The sequence below is a fragment of the Lepisosteus platostomus genome, chromosome 12, assembly GCF_059453375.1.
Source record: "Lepisosteus platostomus isolate fLepPlt1 chromosome 12, fLepPlt1.hap1, whole genome shotgun sequence".
Classification (NCBI taxonomy): Eukaryota; Metazoa; Chordata; class Actinopteri; order Semionotiformes; family Lepisosteidae; genus Lepisosteus; species Lepisosteus platostomus.
In genome coordinates this window covers 5,774,172-5,793,937 of record NC_142622.1, presented here as the reverse complement: position 1 = coordinate 5,793,937, position 19,766 = coordinate 5,774,172, and the positions used below count along the sequence as shown (strand labels likewise).

General features: G+C 38.7%; 1 protein-coding gene across 2 annotated transcripts in view; it reads left to right on the top strand.

Annotated features, from left to right (window-relative positions):
• cdk14 (cyclin dependent kinase 14) overlaps positions 1-19,766 on the top strand; it is a 178,216-nt gene that overhangs the window by 90,557 nt on the left and 67,893 nt on the right. For both annotated transcript variants that reach the window (XM_088600602.1, XM_088600603.1), the window contains one exon: positions 16,106-16,169. In XM_088600602.1, the coding sequence (XP_088456728.1) occupies positions 16,106-16,169 (64 nt within the window). The remainder of the gene's footprint in view (positions 1-16,105; positions 16,170-19,766) is intronic.

Genomic DNA, 19,766 nt, shown 5'->3' with positions numbered 1-19,766 from the left:
AACTCAGGGCATTGGCTTCAACAATACGGCTCAGTACTAATAGCAACCAAAAAACTAGATGGGGGAATTACCTCCTTGTGTTTGCAAACCTTCATTTGTTCTTAGCATATAGGAGGGTATCTAGAGAAAACCCACATATGCAAACTGAAGATGCCCTCCTCCTGAATCTGAACGCAGGTCCCAGGAGGTGAGAGGCAGCAGCACAATGTCAAGAGTTATGTTAAGCAGTTCATTGTCAGCGATTCAGGTAGTCGTTCCGGTGCAGAATGTGGGTTTCCTTTAATATGCTGTCATGCTATAATTGTGAGAGATGCCATGCCAGGCATGTAACAAATGCGGTCCTCTTGATCCTGAATGACTGTTATAAATATTTAAGGAGGGCGATTATAAATACTTAAGGTATGTGAATTCAAAAATGACCTTCACTGTCATTGTCTTTAATAGACTGATTATACACAGTTGGTAAAAGGAAGTGTATCTCAGTGTTTAGTATATATCTTCGATGCAAGATAAATACTGTATATCTCTCTTATAAATAGTTTAAACAGGGCAGAAAGCTTAATCTGTTAGCAAGTGTCAGACTGTTACAGAGATAGCAAGTAGTCAAAATCAGGCCTAGGGGTTATGAATTCTCTGGTTGGGAGATGAGACATGGAGAACATAAAGGCTTTATTGATTCCTGCTATGGTGCAGAGAACATAAGCAGAATCTAAAATCCTTATACAGTAATTCCCCCAAAAAACATGACCCATGTGGATGGCCTGCAGTCCAGACTGCCACTGAGCACACCTGTATCACTGATCGACTGCCAGGAGAGACAGAAGTACAGTTGTCTGCCTTTAGGCTGTGTCTGGAAACATAGAGATCATATTCTTCTATAATTTACACTAAGATCAAGAGTCATTTATCTGATGGTAGAAAGTGATATGGCGCACAAAAAGGAATGGACCCATCAGCAGATTCTGCAGACTGACCCTGCCTAAAAAGTCTCTTTGTTTCCATGTTTTTTTTAAATTAATCAAATAAATAAATTAGGCGCGAGACCAGGTGAATCTACTTTACATGTCCTTTGATAGAATAAAGTGATTAATTTTTTACCAGAAAAAGTAAACAAAGATTGTGTTCTAAAATGTTTTAAATACTTGGCAGAAGATATTTCTACATATTTTTAAAATTTCATTTCTTAAAGAATTATTTGTTTCAAATATCTGAATGAAATATATACAGTACTGTACTGTGGTTTATAGGAAACAGTGTATTTTAAGTAATCTTAAGAACTCCAGTTTCTTATGAGCCTATAAATGTTTATAAATTTTATTAAGATTAACTGCATCACATATGAATTAGGTAAGAAATAGATTGACTTGGCTAAATTAAAAAATATTATTATACTTATATTATATTTCAGATAGGAATGTATGAACATTAGTCTTGTAATAGTGCTATACCTCATCCTTAACATTGTTCAGCGTTTAGTTGAACGCTGCTTAGTCCCGTGATGGTTGTTCTTTGAAATCCATTGAGCTGTCAAGCCAGATATGTGATTAATTTTCGTCAGACCCTGGAAAGTTTGGCCTATATCCATCTCGAGGTTATAAAGGTCATCACTGGCCATTACCGTGTGCAGCAGTGCTTGGTATCATTGATGACAGTTAATATAGAACCTACTCTATGACGGTAAAGGTTTGTTCTTTGTAATGTTGTGGGATAAAGGAACTGGTTCTTATTACCTCTGTATTTTTTAATTCAAACCTGGCCGGTACAGGTGAGCTCTTAAATTATACTTTCACAAATGCATTCATTCATTATTGTTAATGTATTACCAGAATAAAAAATTAAGAAATCTTCTAAAGCATCATACAGGTTTCTTTTATGTCCATAAATTTGCCAAATCTAAAACTACCCTAGATCACAAGACCGACTGAAACTGTGAATGCAGGAGCAAAGTCCAATGCCCCACTTCTTGCAGTGTTACAGTGCATCTGCAATGTTTCTGTACATTGTCATAAAATATGATGTGCGTCCCTTTGAAAACGTATAAGTGAACAGACAACTGTAATAAGTGAAATGTCTGCTGTGTTATATTATATTATTAAAAAAACTAAAATATGTTGATTTCACAAGCATTCAGGCCTGTAAACTCAATATTTATGAGAATCACCTTTGGCAGCAATTACAGCCACAAGACGACTTTGTCTCTACCAACTTTGTGCACTGGCTTCGTACAGGCTTGGGCAAGCCAGTATTCTAGGCAGATTTGTTCAAGGTCTCTCTAGTTGCATGGCAATCGCTTATGGACAACAGTTTACAACTCTTCACTCAAATTCTAGTCAGGACGTGATCACTTACGACTCACTTTCACTTTCATATTCTTAAGCCATTCCAGAGAAGTTATGGCCTTGTGGTTTGGATCATTGTCCTTTTTAAAGGTGAATTTTCGCTCCGTTTTTAGGTTTTTAGCAAGTTTTCCTCTAAGGTTTGCTTTGTTCCATCTATCAGTCTGAGAACCACAACTATAACATAACGCTGCCACCACCATGCATGACATTAGAGATGGTGTTAACTGTGTGGCGCACTATATTAGGTTTGTGTTTGTTGTAACACTTGGCAATTAAAACAGATATTTCCAATCTCGTCTGACCACAAAACGTTTTGCCAGATGTTTGGAGTATCAATTAGGTGCTTTGTTGCAAACCCCATGTGGGATTTGAAGTGCTTTTTCTTGCAGTTCAGCACAAGCTCTTTTATGAAGAAAATATATTGTGGACATTTTCTCTCATATCAGCTATTGAGCTAATTGAGCTACTGACTCAAAACTGTTTGCCTCACGTTAGCATCCCTAACCATTTTCCTCAACACCCAGCTACACAGTTTGGAGGGACAGCCTGATTTAGACAGTGTCTTGGTGCCTTCCACTTCTTAACGATCGGCTTCACTGTGCTCAAAGAGATAAGGAAGATCTCGAAATGTTTTTATACCATTCTCCTGATCTGTGCCTTTAATCAGCTCTTTGAGAGCTCCTTGGTCTTTATGGTTGAATCTTTGCTTGAAATTCACTACCTGACTGAGGGACCGAGACAGGTGTATTTAGTCGGACATCATTTGAACTACTATTATAATCATAATAATAATAAACTTTATTTTATATAGCGCCTTTAAAGGTGGCTTCTCAAAGCGCTTTACAGGATGACAATAACAATAAATAAGAAGACTACAACAATAAATAAGAAAATTTCACAAGACAGGACACAATTATAATTACAACAATAACAATAGAGGAGACCGTGGAAGATGGTATTAAGAAGAGCAGAGGGGTGAAGAATGGAACCAGTTAAGTAAAGGCTTTTCTGAAAAAGAAGGTTTTGAGTCTGGATTTGAAGGAGTTTAGAGAAGGTGACTCTCTAATATCCTTGGGTAAAGAGTTCCAGAGCTTGGGGGCATAGCAGGAGAAGGCCCTGTCTTCTCCTGCTATGCCATCCAATGTAGACGGGCTTGGGGGACAGTAAGGAGGGCAGAATTTGAAGAGCGGAGGTTGCGAGGTGGGGAGTAGGGCGATAAAAGTTCAGACAGGTATTGAGGTGCCAAGCCATGTAAAGCCTTGTAGGTGAGCATGAGGATTTTAAAGTCTACGCGGAATTTGACCGGAAGCCAGTGCAAGGACTCCAGGATAGGAGTAATGTGAACACTTGCACTAGACCTGGTCAGGATTCTGGCTGCTGAATTTTGGACATACTGCAGCTTGTTCAGAGTAGATTTAGATACACCAGGGAGCAGAGCATTGCAGTAGTCAATTCGAGAGAATACAAATATGTTGATCAGCTTTTCAGCCACAGTTAATGATAGCATAGGGCGTAGTCTTGCGATATTTCTAAGGTGAAAAAAAGATGTTTTGACAGTATGCTGTACATGTGGGTCGAATGTTAAGCCAGAATCGAATATAACCCCAAGGTTTTTCAATTTTGATTGAAGCTCAAGTACAGAGCCATCTATTATTGCACACAAACAGATGCCTTTTAAATATTTCGTGTTTGTGACTCAGCAAAGGGTTTGCAAATTTATTATAAATAGGTTGTGTATAGAACAGATATTAATTGCTAAAATAAGTGTCATGACCCCAAGTTTTAAAGCTGCACAATGTGAAATCTGCAAGGGTCTCGTGCATATTTTCATTAAACAGCTCACATTTATAATTGGAATATTTTTCTTTGAGTTCAAATTCTAAGCTAGACAAATATTTGTTTTTGCTTTTTATCAAAATTTGATTGTTGTTATCCATGTCTAAACTTCTTTTTGTGGAGACTGAAGTTGATATGAAGGAGAAGCAAGGTTATGCTTAATAGATAGGTAAACAGGAAAACTCCTGGCTGATGCACTGCTATACCAGATATAATTCTGCTGTCAGAACCTGACATTACGTGTTGTATTTTGACATTGTTTTTCTATCTATTTTCCAAATGAGCATTCCACCGTCAAAAAGGAGCTCTGAAGGTTATTTCTAAATACAGTTAAAGGAGTTCAGGCTGCTGTCAACAAATATAAGGCTTAGCTTAGTAGAAGACAGGAGTAAGGAGAGGAGAAACCCATGAATAAAGCCTGTGCCATAAGCCCGTCCTGGTGCCATATTGACAGAACATATCATTTTTGTCCTGGTGGAAGACAGTGATTTATGGGAGGGGGATGAAGTCAGCTTTTCCTAATTAGATTTAAGGGAACCCCTTAAAGCTATACTTCAAACTAGTCTTATTCCTTCTTATGTAAAGGAACTCAAATGTCCCTCAGATTGCCTCGTCTGCATGCACGTATACAAATGTCTAGCATTCCAATACCAGACGTGTTTTTAGTATGCCTGTAGGACACCGCTTTGGCACAAATGCACTTGCAGGTTATTGTTCTGGTAGTCAGTTGCAGTGCATCGTGTATTGTTTTCTAAATGTGCAAAGACCATATGATTATGTAGGGTGACGCCTGTTTATTTTTTCCGCATTGTACCTTTAATTAGAGCTCATGTGGAACCTGTCAGGCTGTATCATTAACTCCTGGTCTATTAACAAGATTCAAGACCAGCAGAGCCTATAGGGTGTTCTCAGCTGGGAAGAACAGAGCATTTGAATTTGTCATCTGGGGTCATCCCGAGACTGGGAAGATGTATCTGTATGTCGGCACCAAGCTGATTCCCCTGTGGAAATTGAATATGAATATGGACAGGTCTATCAATGGGAAAACAGCTAACCATGTGTGTTTGTTTAGGCAAAGGACAATAAGCCCTTCGCTTCATATTACTCTCCTGTAGCAAAACTGCATTTCACTTGACAGTCTGAAGATAAGGCTTTTTTTTTCATTGCAGATTTATCAATGTTAAATAAGAAAAAGCAAAATAAGTATGTAAATAACTCAATGCTCAAGATTTCTGATAAGGTGAATGAGGCATGATGAACAATTGAAGAAATGAAGGGGCAAATAGCATTTTGTGTGCAATTAGAGGAGGCAGAAATGTGAAACCAAATAAAAAGGAACATTAAATTTCTGCTGCCTGCTGGCTCTGTGATACTCTAATGCTAGAGCAATTACCGGTATGAGCTGACATCTGCCGTGGAAAGAAATTGTAATTGACTTATTGAGTAGAATCCCTGTGGTTGCGAAGGAAGATGCACTATATATCATCCTCATCTTCAGCCTTTGTCGATCCAGTGCTGGATGAAGGCTTCCACAAGAAGATTCTTTCACTAATAATAATAATAATAATAATAATAACAATAATTATAATAATAATGTTTCTTTATTAGCGCTATACAATTTCTTGCATCTTTTCGCATACCCCAGCTTTTCTCCATGGAGACACAGACACACAGACAGGGAGAGAAGCTTGGGGTCAGAGCGCAGGGTCTGCCATTGTACAGCGTCCCTGGAGCAGTTGGGGTTAAGGGCCTTGCTCAGGGGCCCAACGGAGTAGGATTTGTAGGACCTACCAGTCACAGGCGCAGATCCTTAGCCACAGAGCTACCGCTCCACTATATATCTGAAGATATGGGGCTAAATCCAGCTTTATTGGAAAATGTACCACATTGCGACGGGGATTAGAGCATTGCTTTCCTTGTTCATAATTTTGGGTTGATAACTCTCAATGACATGTTATTCAGTTGTTCAAAATGTCGAGCTGTTCAGAACGCACATCCTTTGAGAACATTTCAAAACTAGTTTTAGTATTGGTTTCTAAGCCTGGTTACTTACTGTATTTTGGCCAGTGGCATTCAGATACTCTATGTGTTCATGTTTACGTCAAACCAGACGCGCTAACCTTTGGCTTCAAAGGAATGTTGGCACCCTGTTATTTTTAAAGACAGACAGAATCAGTTTTATCACAGCAGACTCGGAGCCAGGCACGGTACTTTTGACTGTGAACTCTCTTTGACTGTCTCTAAATTCCTCTCATAAAACTAAAAAACTAAAACAATTAAAAGTAGCTTTAAACACCTTGGGATAGCCAGTGTGTCAAAAAAGTGGAGAACCCATAAACGTATTATGTTCATATTATAATGGCCTGTATAGATTATGAAGAGTGCTTATTGTGCGCCGAATATCCTTCTCATTTGTAAACTTTCTTTCTTATTGACCTCATTCAGTTTCACTTTGCTTCTGTGTGAAAGTTTTTTCCTTAAGAAGATCCAACGGGAAATAAGACTAATACTCATATAATAACAGTGTTTCTCTTGGTGAATCACGTTCCAGTAATAGCCACTAGTAATCATGTAGCCCTGTCCCCATTGCGGCTTTCTGCTGGCATACAGATCTTTTTTTCAGAAGTGGTGTACAAAGAAGCTGACATTCAAATGCTTCCCTGATCCTCCTTTCTTCTTTCACTTCAAAGGGCATTAAACACTTTTATCAATAATGGATGCTATTTCTGCCATAGTGTGTGATCTACATCCAGTGACCTAAACCAGCCACACAGAGTTTACATCTAGCCGAATGGCGATAACCTTGCATAGCTGTCAGCACAGTGTCTCTCTGGCTTTTTGACCCTGTAACTCATTTGGCTTTGTGTCTGTGCACACATTTGTTAAGGAACTGGAATAGTTCCCCTGCTTGGCTATACTTGGTTCTGGAAAGAAAGGTCAGTTACTGTTGCCATCTAAGTTAAGCACACAATATCCTTTGATTTTCAAATTAATCAGACAACTCTGTTCACACACCTGATTTGAATACTGAGTGGTCTGTAAATTCCTCTAGGTTATGGACATGTTTAAACAGGAGTTCATGTTGTAAGACTAATATTGGACTAATATTGAATCCTCAGACCACAGAGAAATGTTCAAGGACACTAGTCGCAACCCAGTTTACAATACCTGCTACTTGTCTGAGCATATATATTTTCTCTAAGTACATTATCATATTTGTGTTTCAGCCTCAAGTAAAGTATTCCTTTGTTTCTAGAAGATACAGTTTAAAAATGCCCTTTCAAGTGTTGCAAATTCTGAAAGTTTCTTGTCTTTGGGGAAGATTACAATGCAAGGTTTTTGTTTTCTACTCAGGTTATGTCCTTCACCTTTTCTATCACTACAGTGATGTGATGACTTTGTCTGAAATTGGCTTTTGTTGGAAACCTGCTATGCTATTTCAAGAAATGAGGCTTTGACAAGAGCCGTTTATGTGTAATATAACGCACAGTCCCTGATCTCTATTACTGTAGCAAAGACTTTTCACTCCCTCAACGATGATCGTCTAACAGGACCTTCAAATAAGTCCTTCAAAGCCATGCACAGTCAGGCTCAGAAGAAATTGAATTTATTTAGGGAGTTTTATCAAGATATTACATTCCAAGATGAGATCAATGAGCTTGAATGTGAGGTCTGACATTCCAGAAAAATGGATGTTCTTAAGAAGTGCGGATGTGGAAGTTACCAACAAATCTGCAACTAAGAAACGGTTAAATTTTAAATGTTTTAGGATTTGGGTGGCATGCTTATATGTACAATAAATTAAATTTAAATTGTCTATTGTATGTCAAAAGTGATAAGAAGATGTAATTCATGTAATTTAAACTAATGTCCTCTCTGTGTCTTATGTTTATAATGCTATTTTGATATTATTTTCTAAAGTATTATTGTGCTGTTGGGAAACTGACCATTTATGCATATTACTCATATGAATTAAAGAAGTATAACAAGATCTCCTGTCAAAGTTCTGGAATTGGTATTAACCTAATGAAAAGCACAGTGGTCCTCTTTAGAAATATTAGGTTCCAGTACATCTGTCTCGAGCCCTTTTAACAAACCTCAGACAGACAGCATGCAATTATACCAACTGTGCTAAACACTGTATTATTTTCTTCAGCAGTTTTTTTGTTCCAGACAATTTAAGTACATGGAATTATCATCACTGGTAGGAAATAGGACTTTAAAGTGCACTAATATACCCCCTTCAAAAATAAACAACGCCAATTGTTTATCACGTGAATTGAGTATTTTAAAGAGCCCTCATTATTGAAATTTGAGACTAGAGCACTGCCAGACACAGAACTTTAGGTGACCTTGGAATGTTGTTAACTATGTCTTTGCTTCTTCTAGGATAAAGTCCTTGTTCCTGGTGACAACCAGAATAAATTAACTACCGCCTTCTGAAATGTAAACAGTGGGTCGTTTTTTCAGCACGGCATATTATTGTTCACTGAAGCAGGGCCGAATAAATTGGAGAAAATTCTTTCCAGTGTACAGCTTTAATAAATGGGATAGGGATGTAAGAGTTTGGGGGAAGCTGGTAGGCATTATGATCCTAATACGGTGTAGCCACTCAATGGAATGGATGAGTGAGTGAAATGAAAAGGAACACAGTCTCATGAGGAAATCCTTTTGAAATGTGTGGTGTGTGCTGACACGTATGTTGAAAGATATGTTACTCGGGCGTTTGTTGAAAACCATGTACAATGAAGCCGACTTGAATGGCAAGGGGCACAATTTGTAAAAGGCAACAAGATGATAGGCGGCTGGCATCTAAAATATTCCAATGTTCCAACGGATGTGCTGCAAGCAATTTCAAGTTGAAAATCTAGCTAGGAGACGCGCATCGGTGGTACCAATTTGGCTGTGTGGGCTTTTTTGGAAAGGGTGAAGACTGTGATGTATTAAGTAAGCTCACATTGTCGTTAATTTCTTACAGCCCTTCAAGGGTGATCTGACGGTGGGCACTGTGATAAAGCTTTCCCCACACGGAACTGTACAGTTGACCGATGGTGTTTGTGTGTACTGTAATTAAGGGCATGAATGATCTCCCACTGGGAAAATGGAGCGAAAGCTAATTTCGGTTTTCCGCCTCTGGGGTTGGTAGGTTACCGGGAGTTGACAAGGAGAGTGGGATAATCACCTTTTGTGTTCTGCTCAGGTTGCGACTGTGAGGTGATTAACCAATCTCCTCATCTTGACCATGCTCCTAGTTCTCCATTTAAGTAAAGTCGGTCTCAGCACCCCTCTCTGCATTTTGCCTTCAAGTACAAGCTGCAGCAATCTCAAATGCAACACCTCAATATGCAGATAAGTCTTATATATTTGTGTTTAATTTATTGTGTAAAACTGTTTACCTGTGAATACATACTGTAGGGAGTAAAGGGAAGTCAGCCAGATCATCAGCATTCTGTTCTTATGTGTAACACACATGATGTTTAATGAAGCACGCTTTCAATATGTAAAGCCATGCTCATGCTTACAGCAAATCTTCATTTTCTTTCCCCTGCAGAAGAGGCAGTTAAGCAGAAATAAGGTACACTTGAAATATAGGATATACTCCTGCAGATGATTTAAAAAAACATTGAAGTGCTGACATATTTGCAAATGGTAGCCAGCGCCAAGTGTTTTTCATAATGAAGTACTGGCACGGAGGAATAGAAATTGTGTGTGTCTTCACAAGTATATACTGTAGAGCTGAGGGAAAAATATAGGAGTCATTGAATGCATGGGAAAGTTTGTTAACTCTTTAATGTTAATGCACAAGGGTTTGCCTGAAGTGTCCACATACAATAGCTGAATGAAATACATTTACAGAGGATTTTCCACTGTATTGAGTTTTGAAATGAATATATGAGAAGTGCAACTTCCAATGTGTTATTCTGGTACAAAGTCAGTTCTATACATGTACTGTAACATTCCATATATATGGACCAGGTAACGGTTTGTTCCATGCTGAAAGGAAAAGAAGAGACACAGCGTTTTTGTGCTGTGGAACCTTCTTCAGGTGTGAAGAAAAAAACAGACCTCGTGTCTCTCATTTTCCTTTCAGCATGGAATAAACCTTTACCTGTTTCTTTGGAGCCTACACATGCTGAGACAGCTGCCTACTTGAACTTCTTCATTCCATATTTATCTGAATGCCATTTATTTTTTTATTTATTAGTAGTTATCCAGAGTTACTTGCTTCCATACAGCAAGATGTCTAGTTGTCAGAACACATATGAAATCACTGTGAAATGTTGCCAAAACCACACAGGCCTCCATAAATATAAAATATATTTTGTGTAACTACAAGATGAATGCATTATTAAGCAATGCATTTTACTGTCCCAGTCTATTCAGTGTTTTTGTACAGTTTGCTACTGCCCTCTTCTGGAGATTTAGGATATTTATTTTGGAAACCATGTTTCATGTCTATAGCCATATTCACATGCTTTGACAATTTGTTCAGCTTTAATTTAATTATAAGGCTTCTAGAGATCATTTGTAATTAATTCTAATTTAATTATTGATTTATTGTAAGTGCTTCCTAGGACATATAAGTCCCAAATCTCTCGATACAGGTAGTATTCAGATACAATATGAGCAAGTATCCTAGTGCAAAGGCTGAGGTCCGTGGCCAAACGTTCACATATCCTCTTAGATTAAAAAGGCTCCATTATAAATTATAAAGAACTGAAATACATGCTAAAAGATTCAGAGAGAATAAGTCTTCTACAAAGCACAATGTAATTAAAGTTATTTCTCACTAAAATGTACCACATTTTTTATAGACCAATGTGGTTAGGAAAAGAGAGGAGAGCCCGTTATTAAAAGAACGTTGTTACAGATAGGTGAAACCTTGTGAACCTTCACAGCAGCACACTTTCCTCGCAATTTACAGTGAGTTTTAAGTAAGTGGACAGATTTAAAGACAGACAGTTCTGCCCTTGTGAGCAGTATAAAGCATTCACAGAAAGACCAATATTAATCAGAACTCTGGGTTATTATATGCCGAGCACTAGAACTAGATACTTCATCCAAACTGTTCCAGGAAAACTCACGACTGTATAAATGGGTGAAATTGTTAGTGGCTTTGGATAAAAGCATCAGCCAGATAAATTAGTTAATTGTAAGGAGGGCTATCTGCTAATATCTGCTTTAATTTAGGAGTTTATTCTTTATGTGAATCCCCTGGGAATTAAGCTGATGGCAGACCAAATATGAGTATGGGATGGTTGAGAAGGTACAGAGGAACTTAAAGGCATTGAATTTAATAATCCATACATCCATCCATTTTCCAACCGCTTATTCCAATTCCACGCCACAGGGAAGCCGGAGTTTATCATAGCAAGCAATGGGCACATGGCAGGGTACAGCCTGGACTGGATGTCAGTCCATTGCAGTGCACACACAGAAACCAATTAACCTATCAACATGCTTTTGGACTATGGGCGGAAACTTACACGAACTCAGGGAGAACATATAACCTCCGCAAGTCCAGAATTGAACCCAGGCCCCAGAATTGTGAGGCAGAAATGCTAGCCACTGTGACACTGTGATGCCCTTGAATTTGATCAATCCATAGTAATAAATCTGCTTTGATTTAGAAGTTTTCAGTTGATAGTATTTCCAGAGAAACTTAACACAAGTATAAAATAAAATAATGATGACACCTTGCATATGCATAGATTTTACATCCCAAAGTATCCCAAGCTGCTTTACACAGAGGAGACCCAGTATTTCCATCACTGAAGTGCAGCAGCCACTTGGGTGATGCACATCTGCCATCATGCACCAGCAGTCCCATTAAACCAAAAATCAGGTGGAAATCTGAGAAATTATTTCAGCAGTTGAATTAAGGGTGAAAAAAAATTAGCCAAAACACTGAGGATAGCACAAGTCTGATAAACATTCATGGGATCTTTAATAACCAGGTTGTCAGTACTATCTCATCTATAGCATAGTAACCCTAAATACTATCATAGAGTTGGAATTTGTGAAGAAGCAGTGACACCCTCTGGTCCATCAGCAGTACTTACAGCGATACCCTGCCTTATCCCTGAAAATTACTATATGGAATATCAACTAGGGCAGTCTGTGCACAAGTGGGTGGACTATTGTATGGGATACAGAAGATAAATGAATGACCAAAACAAAATGTTTGAGAACAGCTCATAGGTAGTTCCATTCCAGGCAATCACTGGGCTTTTGCATCTAAGGGAGGCCCTGCCCAAGAGGCTAGTTGAGACCCCAGAATGTGAAAATGGTACAGTACCAGACATCATCAGAAGCAAATCAGACCTGGTTGGAGCCTGGTTGAAAGATTTGTGCAAAGTAGAGTGCTTCAGGTTTTCTGGTTTTCTGGAAGGATAAGCTGTCATTCTGTGTGAAGGAGTTTAAAGATGAAGTATAAGGCTTGTACGTCCAATCACTGGTGCCATCTGCGTGTACCCATGGCTTCAATAGACCTGGTTGTGGCTGGAAAGGATATTTTTATAAAAAGCTTCCATACCTTCCCTGACACCCTTCGACAGGCCAACAATATGCAAGTTAGATAGGCAGCTTCCATTTTCCTGTTGGGCCAGACAGGATATAAATTGAGTTACCCCCTTCTCAGACTTTGGGAGGTGACTCAGTTCTGATACTGCGCAGCCTGCAGGATTTCTACCACCTTTACTTCCTGTGTCGACAGAAGGTGGAGGAGCTGCTGCCCTCTCCAGGTTACTGAAGGTGAAACTGATGTCAAGAGTGGTGCAGCAAGGTTTAGACTGGTTTTCAGAGAGTCCCTGGGGGAACTCACAACAAAATCCCCTCACAGAGGGGAGCTGTATGTCAGGGAGCCAAGGACACCTCCTTGTGAGACCCTTGTGGGGGCTTATGAGGAAAGAAGTCGCTTATTTCTTAATGAGACATTTTAATATTTCTTTAATATTTTTAATAATTTTAATAATGAGGTGTGGCCGCAAAAAACGGCCCTAAACCACATTTTAACAATCTCAAAATACCTACACCTCCATCGTAACTGGGAGTCATTGGAAGATACCATGATTGTTGATGATACTGTATAAGTGAAAGGTGTAACATTAATTTATTCTATTCTTTTGGAATTTTGTAGCCCGATTGCCCTTTGGAGCCAACACTGCTCCACTTTTATCTTTAATATAGAATTAAAGATAATATGGAATTAAATTTAATATGGAAGGGAGGTCGAACTTTGTGCCACAAGAATCTGTATTTGTGATGGACTGCAAACCATTTTGTGGGTGGGCTCTTTTTCCTTTTTTTTGTTGCTGCTTTGCCCCCGAGCCAGCCCTGGTTTGTTGCACATTTCAGAAATTATTGCTAATTGAAATTGATCAGTATCCGGCTAGGGTAATTGTTATTTCACATTTAGTGCAATGAATTTCCAGTTTCATGTTTGTCATACTCAGTCTTTTCCTCTAGAGATATGAAAACCTACTGTGTGTAGGAAATTTGCACGTGTTTCTAAATTGCTTTTAGTCGCGAAGTAAAATATGTCTAATTGCATAAAATCATTTGCTCTCATTTAAAGTTGTAAAACTCTCAAAACTGTGATTTCTGAAATGGGCCATTGGTGCCCACTGTCGGGATAATCATACAGAATTGAATTAAAACTTAGAGAAGCATGAAAAAATGTGTGCGTTACCCAGTTGGTTTGGTAGTCTGAATACTGGCAAACTAGAAGGCAGAGTATCCATTTCAACCAAGTAATTACAGTATTACAATTTACAAGTAGAATTGGCAGATATAGAGTGATGCTACAACCCCAATGTAATATGCTGAGATAGTGGAGATATTTTAGCATATCCTTCATTCCTCAGATGAGCTCCATCACACATAGGACTCCACACATGAGCCCATTTAACTGAATTACCCACATATACTTTCATCCATTCTGTTTCTTGGTGGCAACCTTCTTAGTTGTACTCAGATATAAAGCTTTGGTCTATCTCGTCTGGGAAGACAGGTAAATGTGTAAATTGTCTCATAGGATGGTGATATAATTACATTGTGGAGTCTTGATACGTCAAGGACGTTATTAGTTACAGCTTCAAAGAAGCCGTCATTGTTTATTTTGAGCAATGTGGTTTCTTATCAGTGCAGCAGACATACAGCTACATTCCTGGAGTTCTCATCAATTTTCATGGCTTCACACAGAGACTGTCTCATCTATCACTTTTTGAACTCATTGATTCTGAGTCAAATTATAGTTTTTCTCTGAGCACGCCCCAAACCCCAAATATCCTTTTTAACCTCATTCTTCAAAAGTGTTTTCATATTGGCCCTCTAGCTTCCTTGCCAAGTCAATGAGTCTGAAACAGATATTAACTGTTACTGTTCACTTCTCTTGGTAGTTCTGACATCATCCATACTAAAGTTCTAATGTAAGACACAAATACTGAAAGTAGAGAAGCATTCACAAAATTATGTTAAAAATAATTATAATTATGCTTTACCACTATAGGTTATCTTATTAAAAAAAATTGATCAGCAATATGGCCAGTCCATATTCATGGAGTGCAAATAAATCCAGATTTGTGTTATAAAAATAGGGTTTTTCGTAATTTGGTAAATAATTTCATTCTGACTACAAACAGGGAAAGTTTGTTATGTATAAGTGTATAAAAACAAAGACTTTCACCATTGTGTTAGAGTGAGCCTCTACCGATTTTGGCAGAATGATCACAGCTCAGAATTTCTTTTCCAACTCTTGAGAAGAAAAAACAGTGACAATGTGTCAATGTTCAATAAAGAATGTTCTCTTTTGGTACTCAAAGGGCAAAAGGTCCTTTGTTATAGGAATGCAGATAAAGGGAATTCTATAGGTAGTTTAGCAGGCCAGGTGCTGTGTATGGCCCTTCGGGACTCTGACATCTTATTTTGCTCTCTTTCCACCTCAGCAGTGTTAGTGGTTTCAAAGCTTGTCTTTTAGGTCTGTGGTTAATCTCTTCAGAGATTTAGTGCCCTTTGAGTTACAGGGCTGACTGAGACATTGACTACCCTTGCTTTAATTAAATTATAAATGAGCAGTTCATGCTTTGAGCACCAAGATGTCTTAATCTGGAAGAAGCTCATCTGCATCTTGGGAAGTGTTTTGAATATGGAAACGATGCCAACGCCCCATTAGTTCACAGTTAAATGGCTAGTCTTATTATTACACCTTTCAATGTTATAGTGTGTTTTTTATGAGTGAGCTTTAATGGGAATAAATATTATCTCTTACTATTTACCTACACAGACAGACTGGTTAATTGATTATCAGAGAACCACTAATTCCTGATAAGGGCTGCTGCAACCCAGAGTCTATCATTTTAAGCACAGGGTGTAAGGCAGAGTTACACCCTTTTAGTGAGTACATACATTTGTAAAAAGTCATAAAAGGTCAGTTGTGTGTGTTTTTGAATGCTTAATCCAGTACCCCCTATGCTGTGCCTCGGTGTGTCTGTGTTTACTGTAACTCAATCACAGTTTTGCAATTTTATGATTCCTTTCGTTGAGAACAACATCAAAGAATAAAACATCCGATTTCTTTAATCAGCTGAACTACTTTATCCAAGATGTACCCCTTTAACAGCAGGGTTGTTGTGATTCACAATGAATCAGCTGGGGGCTTAGGAAAAAAAACATTCTTCAAGTTAAAAACAAGCTTTTTGTCAGAAACTAAAACAACAAAACAACAATAACAATTGAAATGTAAGAGACAGGGAATCTCCCAGTGAGTTGTTCTGTTATCATACAAGAAAGGTAATGCAGCTTTAATGGTGAAACATTAAGAGCAGTGATGGGATATTGCACTTATCATTACACATGATCATGACATCAAATTCAAAGGCCGTTTGTCTTCATTGCAGATGCTTTTAAAAATCCATCTTTTCTTCTGACAGGTCCTGGGGACTCCAACAGAGGACACATGGCCAGGGGTTCACTCCTTACCCCACTTCAAGCCAGGTAAGTAGCCCTTTGCATTTCCCTGTAGTTTCACGTTGAGAGCATCAGCAAGTGACCTGTTCATTCTGTGTAGGCTTTAAAAATTAAATTTCATTTAAATAAAAATGGGATGTAAATGTGAGAACCAATGCAGATTTAGAGTATTATGTACAATTGATTTTGCTGAACACACATTTGTGATGTTAAATTCGGTCTGGTGTTTCTTCAAATTAACAGCTGAGCTGAGTAAAATTAGTTAATATTTTTTCAATATTAAAAAATAATAGAACCCTTTGTTTACAGATACATTCTAGGATGGAGTAAGTGAAAATCAAATCATTTGCCCTTTACTACTAAAGTTGAATAAAAATTGGTTATGATTGTTCTGTGTGTGTATTTAGAAGGGAAAAACACTCTGCTGATGGAAAGGCCCAGATTTTCAATGTTACTCTTCCAAGTTGTAATTTGAATCTGTTTTGAGAAGAGGCAGTTCATTTAAGAGTCTATTTTAAAATTGCAACAGCTGATTTCAGTATTATACTAGGATACAAGGACAGCCTCAATATCTATTTTTATTACAACTACCCCCTTTTAGTATTCTTGACCTATATACAGTATAAATTTATATACTGTACATTTGTGCTAAATATTAAGTAGCATACTGGTATTATATGGAATAAGTAAGTAGAATTTACTATTTTAGTCAGGAAAAATACTTTTTAGGAATGTAGGTAAATAATTCCATTTGAACCACATATACAGTAGTGGCTCATAGGGCCAGAGCTTAATCTGGTCTAGGCATGAAGCAATCAAAGAGTCCAGCATTGCTGGGGGGAAGGCCTGTGAAGGTCCATATTCATACAGCTGCGTGGACTGGAGCAACCAGGGTTCGACAGCTCACTCACACACACAGCAGCAGTGACAAGGGCGGGGAATCCAACCACAGCCCTCAAAGTATGAGCGCAGTGACTTGTGCCATGCTGCCTACTTTTCTCAGTTGTAGGAACAAAGAATAAAATGTTCACAAATTAAAACGTGGTGCTCCACCAGAAATGTGATGATTCTTTGTGACAGCAGATGGCAGTGTTGAACAGGATAAACCAGGAGTTGTTTCTCCTTTATCCACTGTATCTGATGAGTTGAGGAGTCCTCAACTCCTCTGATGAGGAGTTGTTTCTCCTGTGTCCACTGTATCTGATGAGTTTCTCTTTAAAACCAGTTAAGAGCACAAGTACATTTTTTCCATCTAGATGTGTAGATGGGTAAGGTACTCAAGTAAGGTACTCAATATTACTTTTGTAAGAAGGAGTTACACACTCTTTCAATCAATATTGGAGGAGAAGGAAGTCAGACAACATCTGTGGAAAAATTTGATTTTATTTTTATTCATGCGATATATTTTGCTATTAAACATGATGCAAAATATATATATGTTAATAGGAAAATAGGCCCTAGGTGTGAGTTTGTGCATCTGTGCTTATGTCTGTGTGTGCCCTGTGATGGACTGGTGTCCCATCCAGGGTGTACCCTGCCTTGTGCCCGTTGCTTGCTGGGATAGGCTCCAGCTCTCCCACAACCCTGAATTGGAAGGAGCAGTTAGAAAATGGGCGGATTGATGGCTGGTTAATGATAAGAGTCACTGATTAATGACTGTGTAGATCACTAGTGATAAATCCTTTTTTGGGTCTGTTTAATCTGCATAGCCTACTTTTTTGAAGAATTCTCTTCTCCTTCAAGCAAAGAAAGCTGGGGTTATGTGTTTCCCAAATATATAAATCTCCAGGTAAAAAAAGCTCACGGGAGGCTGAGAGACTCTGGTGCTTCGTGCAGAAAAAGCAAAGGAGCTAATTTTAATCGATAGAACAGCAGGGGGGAAGTAAACAAAATTACAACAAAGTCAATTTTCCCAGTTCTCATTACTGAAACAATTCAGTGACTCTGGTGACTTCTGCGTGCTTGCCTTGAAGTCCCATGGAATATGAAATAAATAGCAAAGGAGTTCTAGTGTTTCTGATAACAGCTGATGAAAAGAGAGTCTGTATATTGTTCAGCAGTAAAAAAAAAAAACTGCCTTTTTGGTTCCCATTGTGAGATGCTACAGCCTTTAGCAGTTTTGTAATGCACATTCTGTTATGCTGAGAAAGTATGCATATCGTTCAGAACTGAAAATTCTGCCTTTTAGTTTCCCATTGTGAGATACTACAGCTTTTAGCTGTCTTATAATGTAAATTCACGAGTAGATTTGGCTGGAGATCTCTGCGGTTTGAGGGTGTCCTTGATAGGTGGCTGTCAGCTAAGGAGCTCTTTTACTTTCGCATAATGAACTTTGTGCCTTATTGCTATCAGGTGGCTCTGTAGACTTCTAGAGCTTGCTGACTTTCAGAACCTGTTTGATGGCCTATTATCCAGGAAGGGGTAATTTACTTTCTATTGATGTCAGGTGTGAAAAACTAATAAACACCAGAGCACAGCATTTATTTGGAGGCAGTGAATCTGTTGCCACACAAACTGACACTGTTTGCTTAGAAACTACTTGAGAATTAACCAGGCCATCAGTTCAGGCTCTGCATCATTACTTCAAGGTTTATTAAACCATTTGGCTGGCTCCTTGGATTTTGAAAAGATTGCCTGGATACCTGAATATTTATCCAATTCATTAGTTGCAATCATATATATGTAAAACTGATTGTTATCATAAGATCACTTTATTAGTCCTATACAATTTCTTGCATTAGGAATTCGTCTTTTTTCTCATACCCCAGCTTGCTCTCCATGAGACACACAGACAGGGAGTGAAGCTTGGGGACAGAGCACAGGGTCAGCCATTATTCAGCAGAGCAGTTGGGGTTAAGGGCCTTGCTCAGGGGTCCAAAGGAGTAGGATTCCTCTGCCGGCCGCGGGATTTGAACCGGCAACCTTCCAGCCACAGACACAGATCCTTAGCCACAGAGCCACCGCTCCTTTATCTATCCTTAAGACGATAAATATTAACCATATGTGTACCTTAGCATTTTCACAGTTACACCCATGACTGTTCTTAGACCCTGTATTTTGTATTTTAATAATAATAATTCCTTACACTTATATAGTGCTTTTCTGGACGATCCACTAAAAACTCTTTACAGGTAATGGGGACTCCCCTCCACCACCACAACCACCAATGTGCAGCCCCATTTGGATGATGCGACAGTAGCCATAGTTCACCAGTACACTCACCACACATCAGCTCTCATTGAATGGAAGAACAGAGTAATGAAGCCAGTTCATTGATGGGGATTATTAGGAGGCCATGATTGGTAAACGACAATGGGAAATTTGGCCAGGACACCAGGGTATTGGCCAGGACACCCCTACTCTTTCTTCAAAGACCAGTGAGAGTCAGGACCTCAGTTTTACGTCTCATCCAAAGGATGGCACCTTTTTTACAGCATAGCATCCCCAGCCCTATACTGGGGCATTAGGACCCAAACAGACTGCAGGGTGAGTGCCCCCTGCTGGTCCTACTATCACTTTTCCATCAACAACCAGGAGTCTCCCATCCAGGTACTGACCAAGGTCACACATGCTGAGCTTTAGTGGGCTGCCAGTGGTGAATTTCAGACTGATGTAACTGCTGGC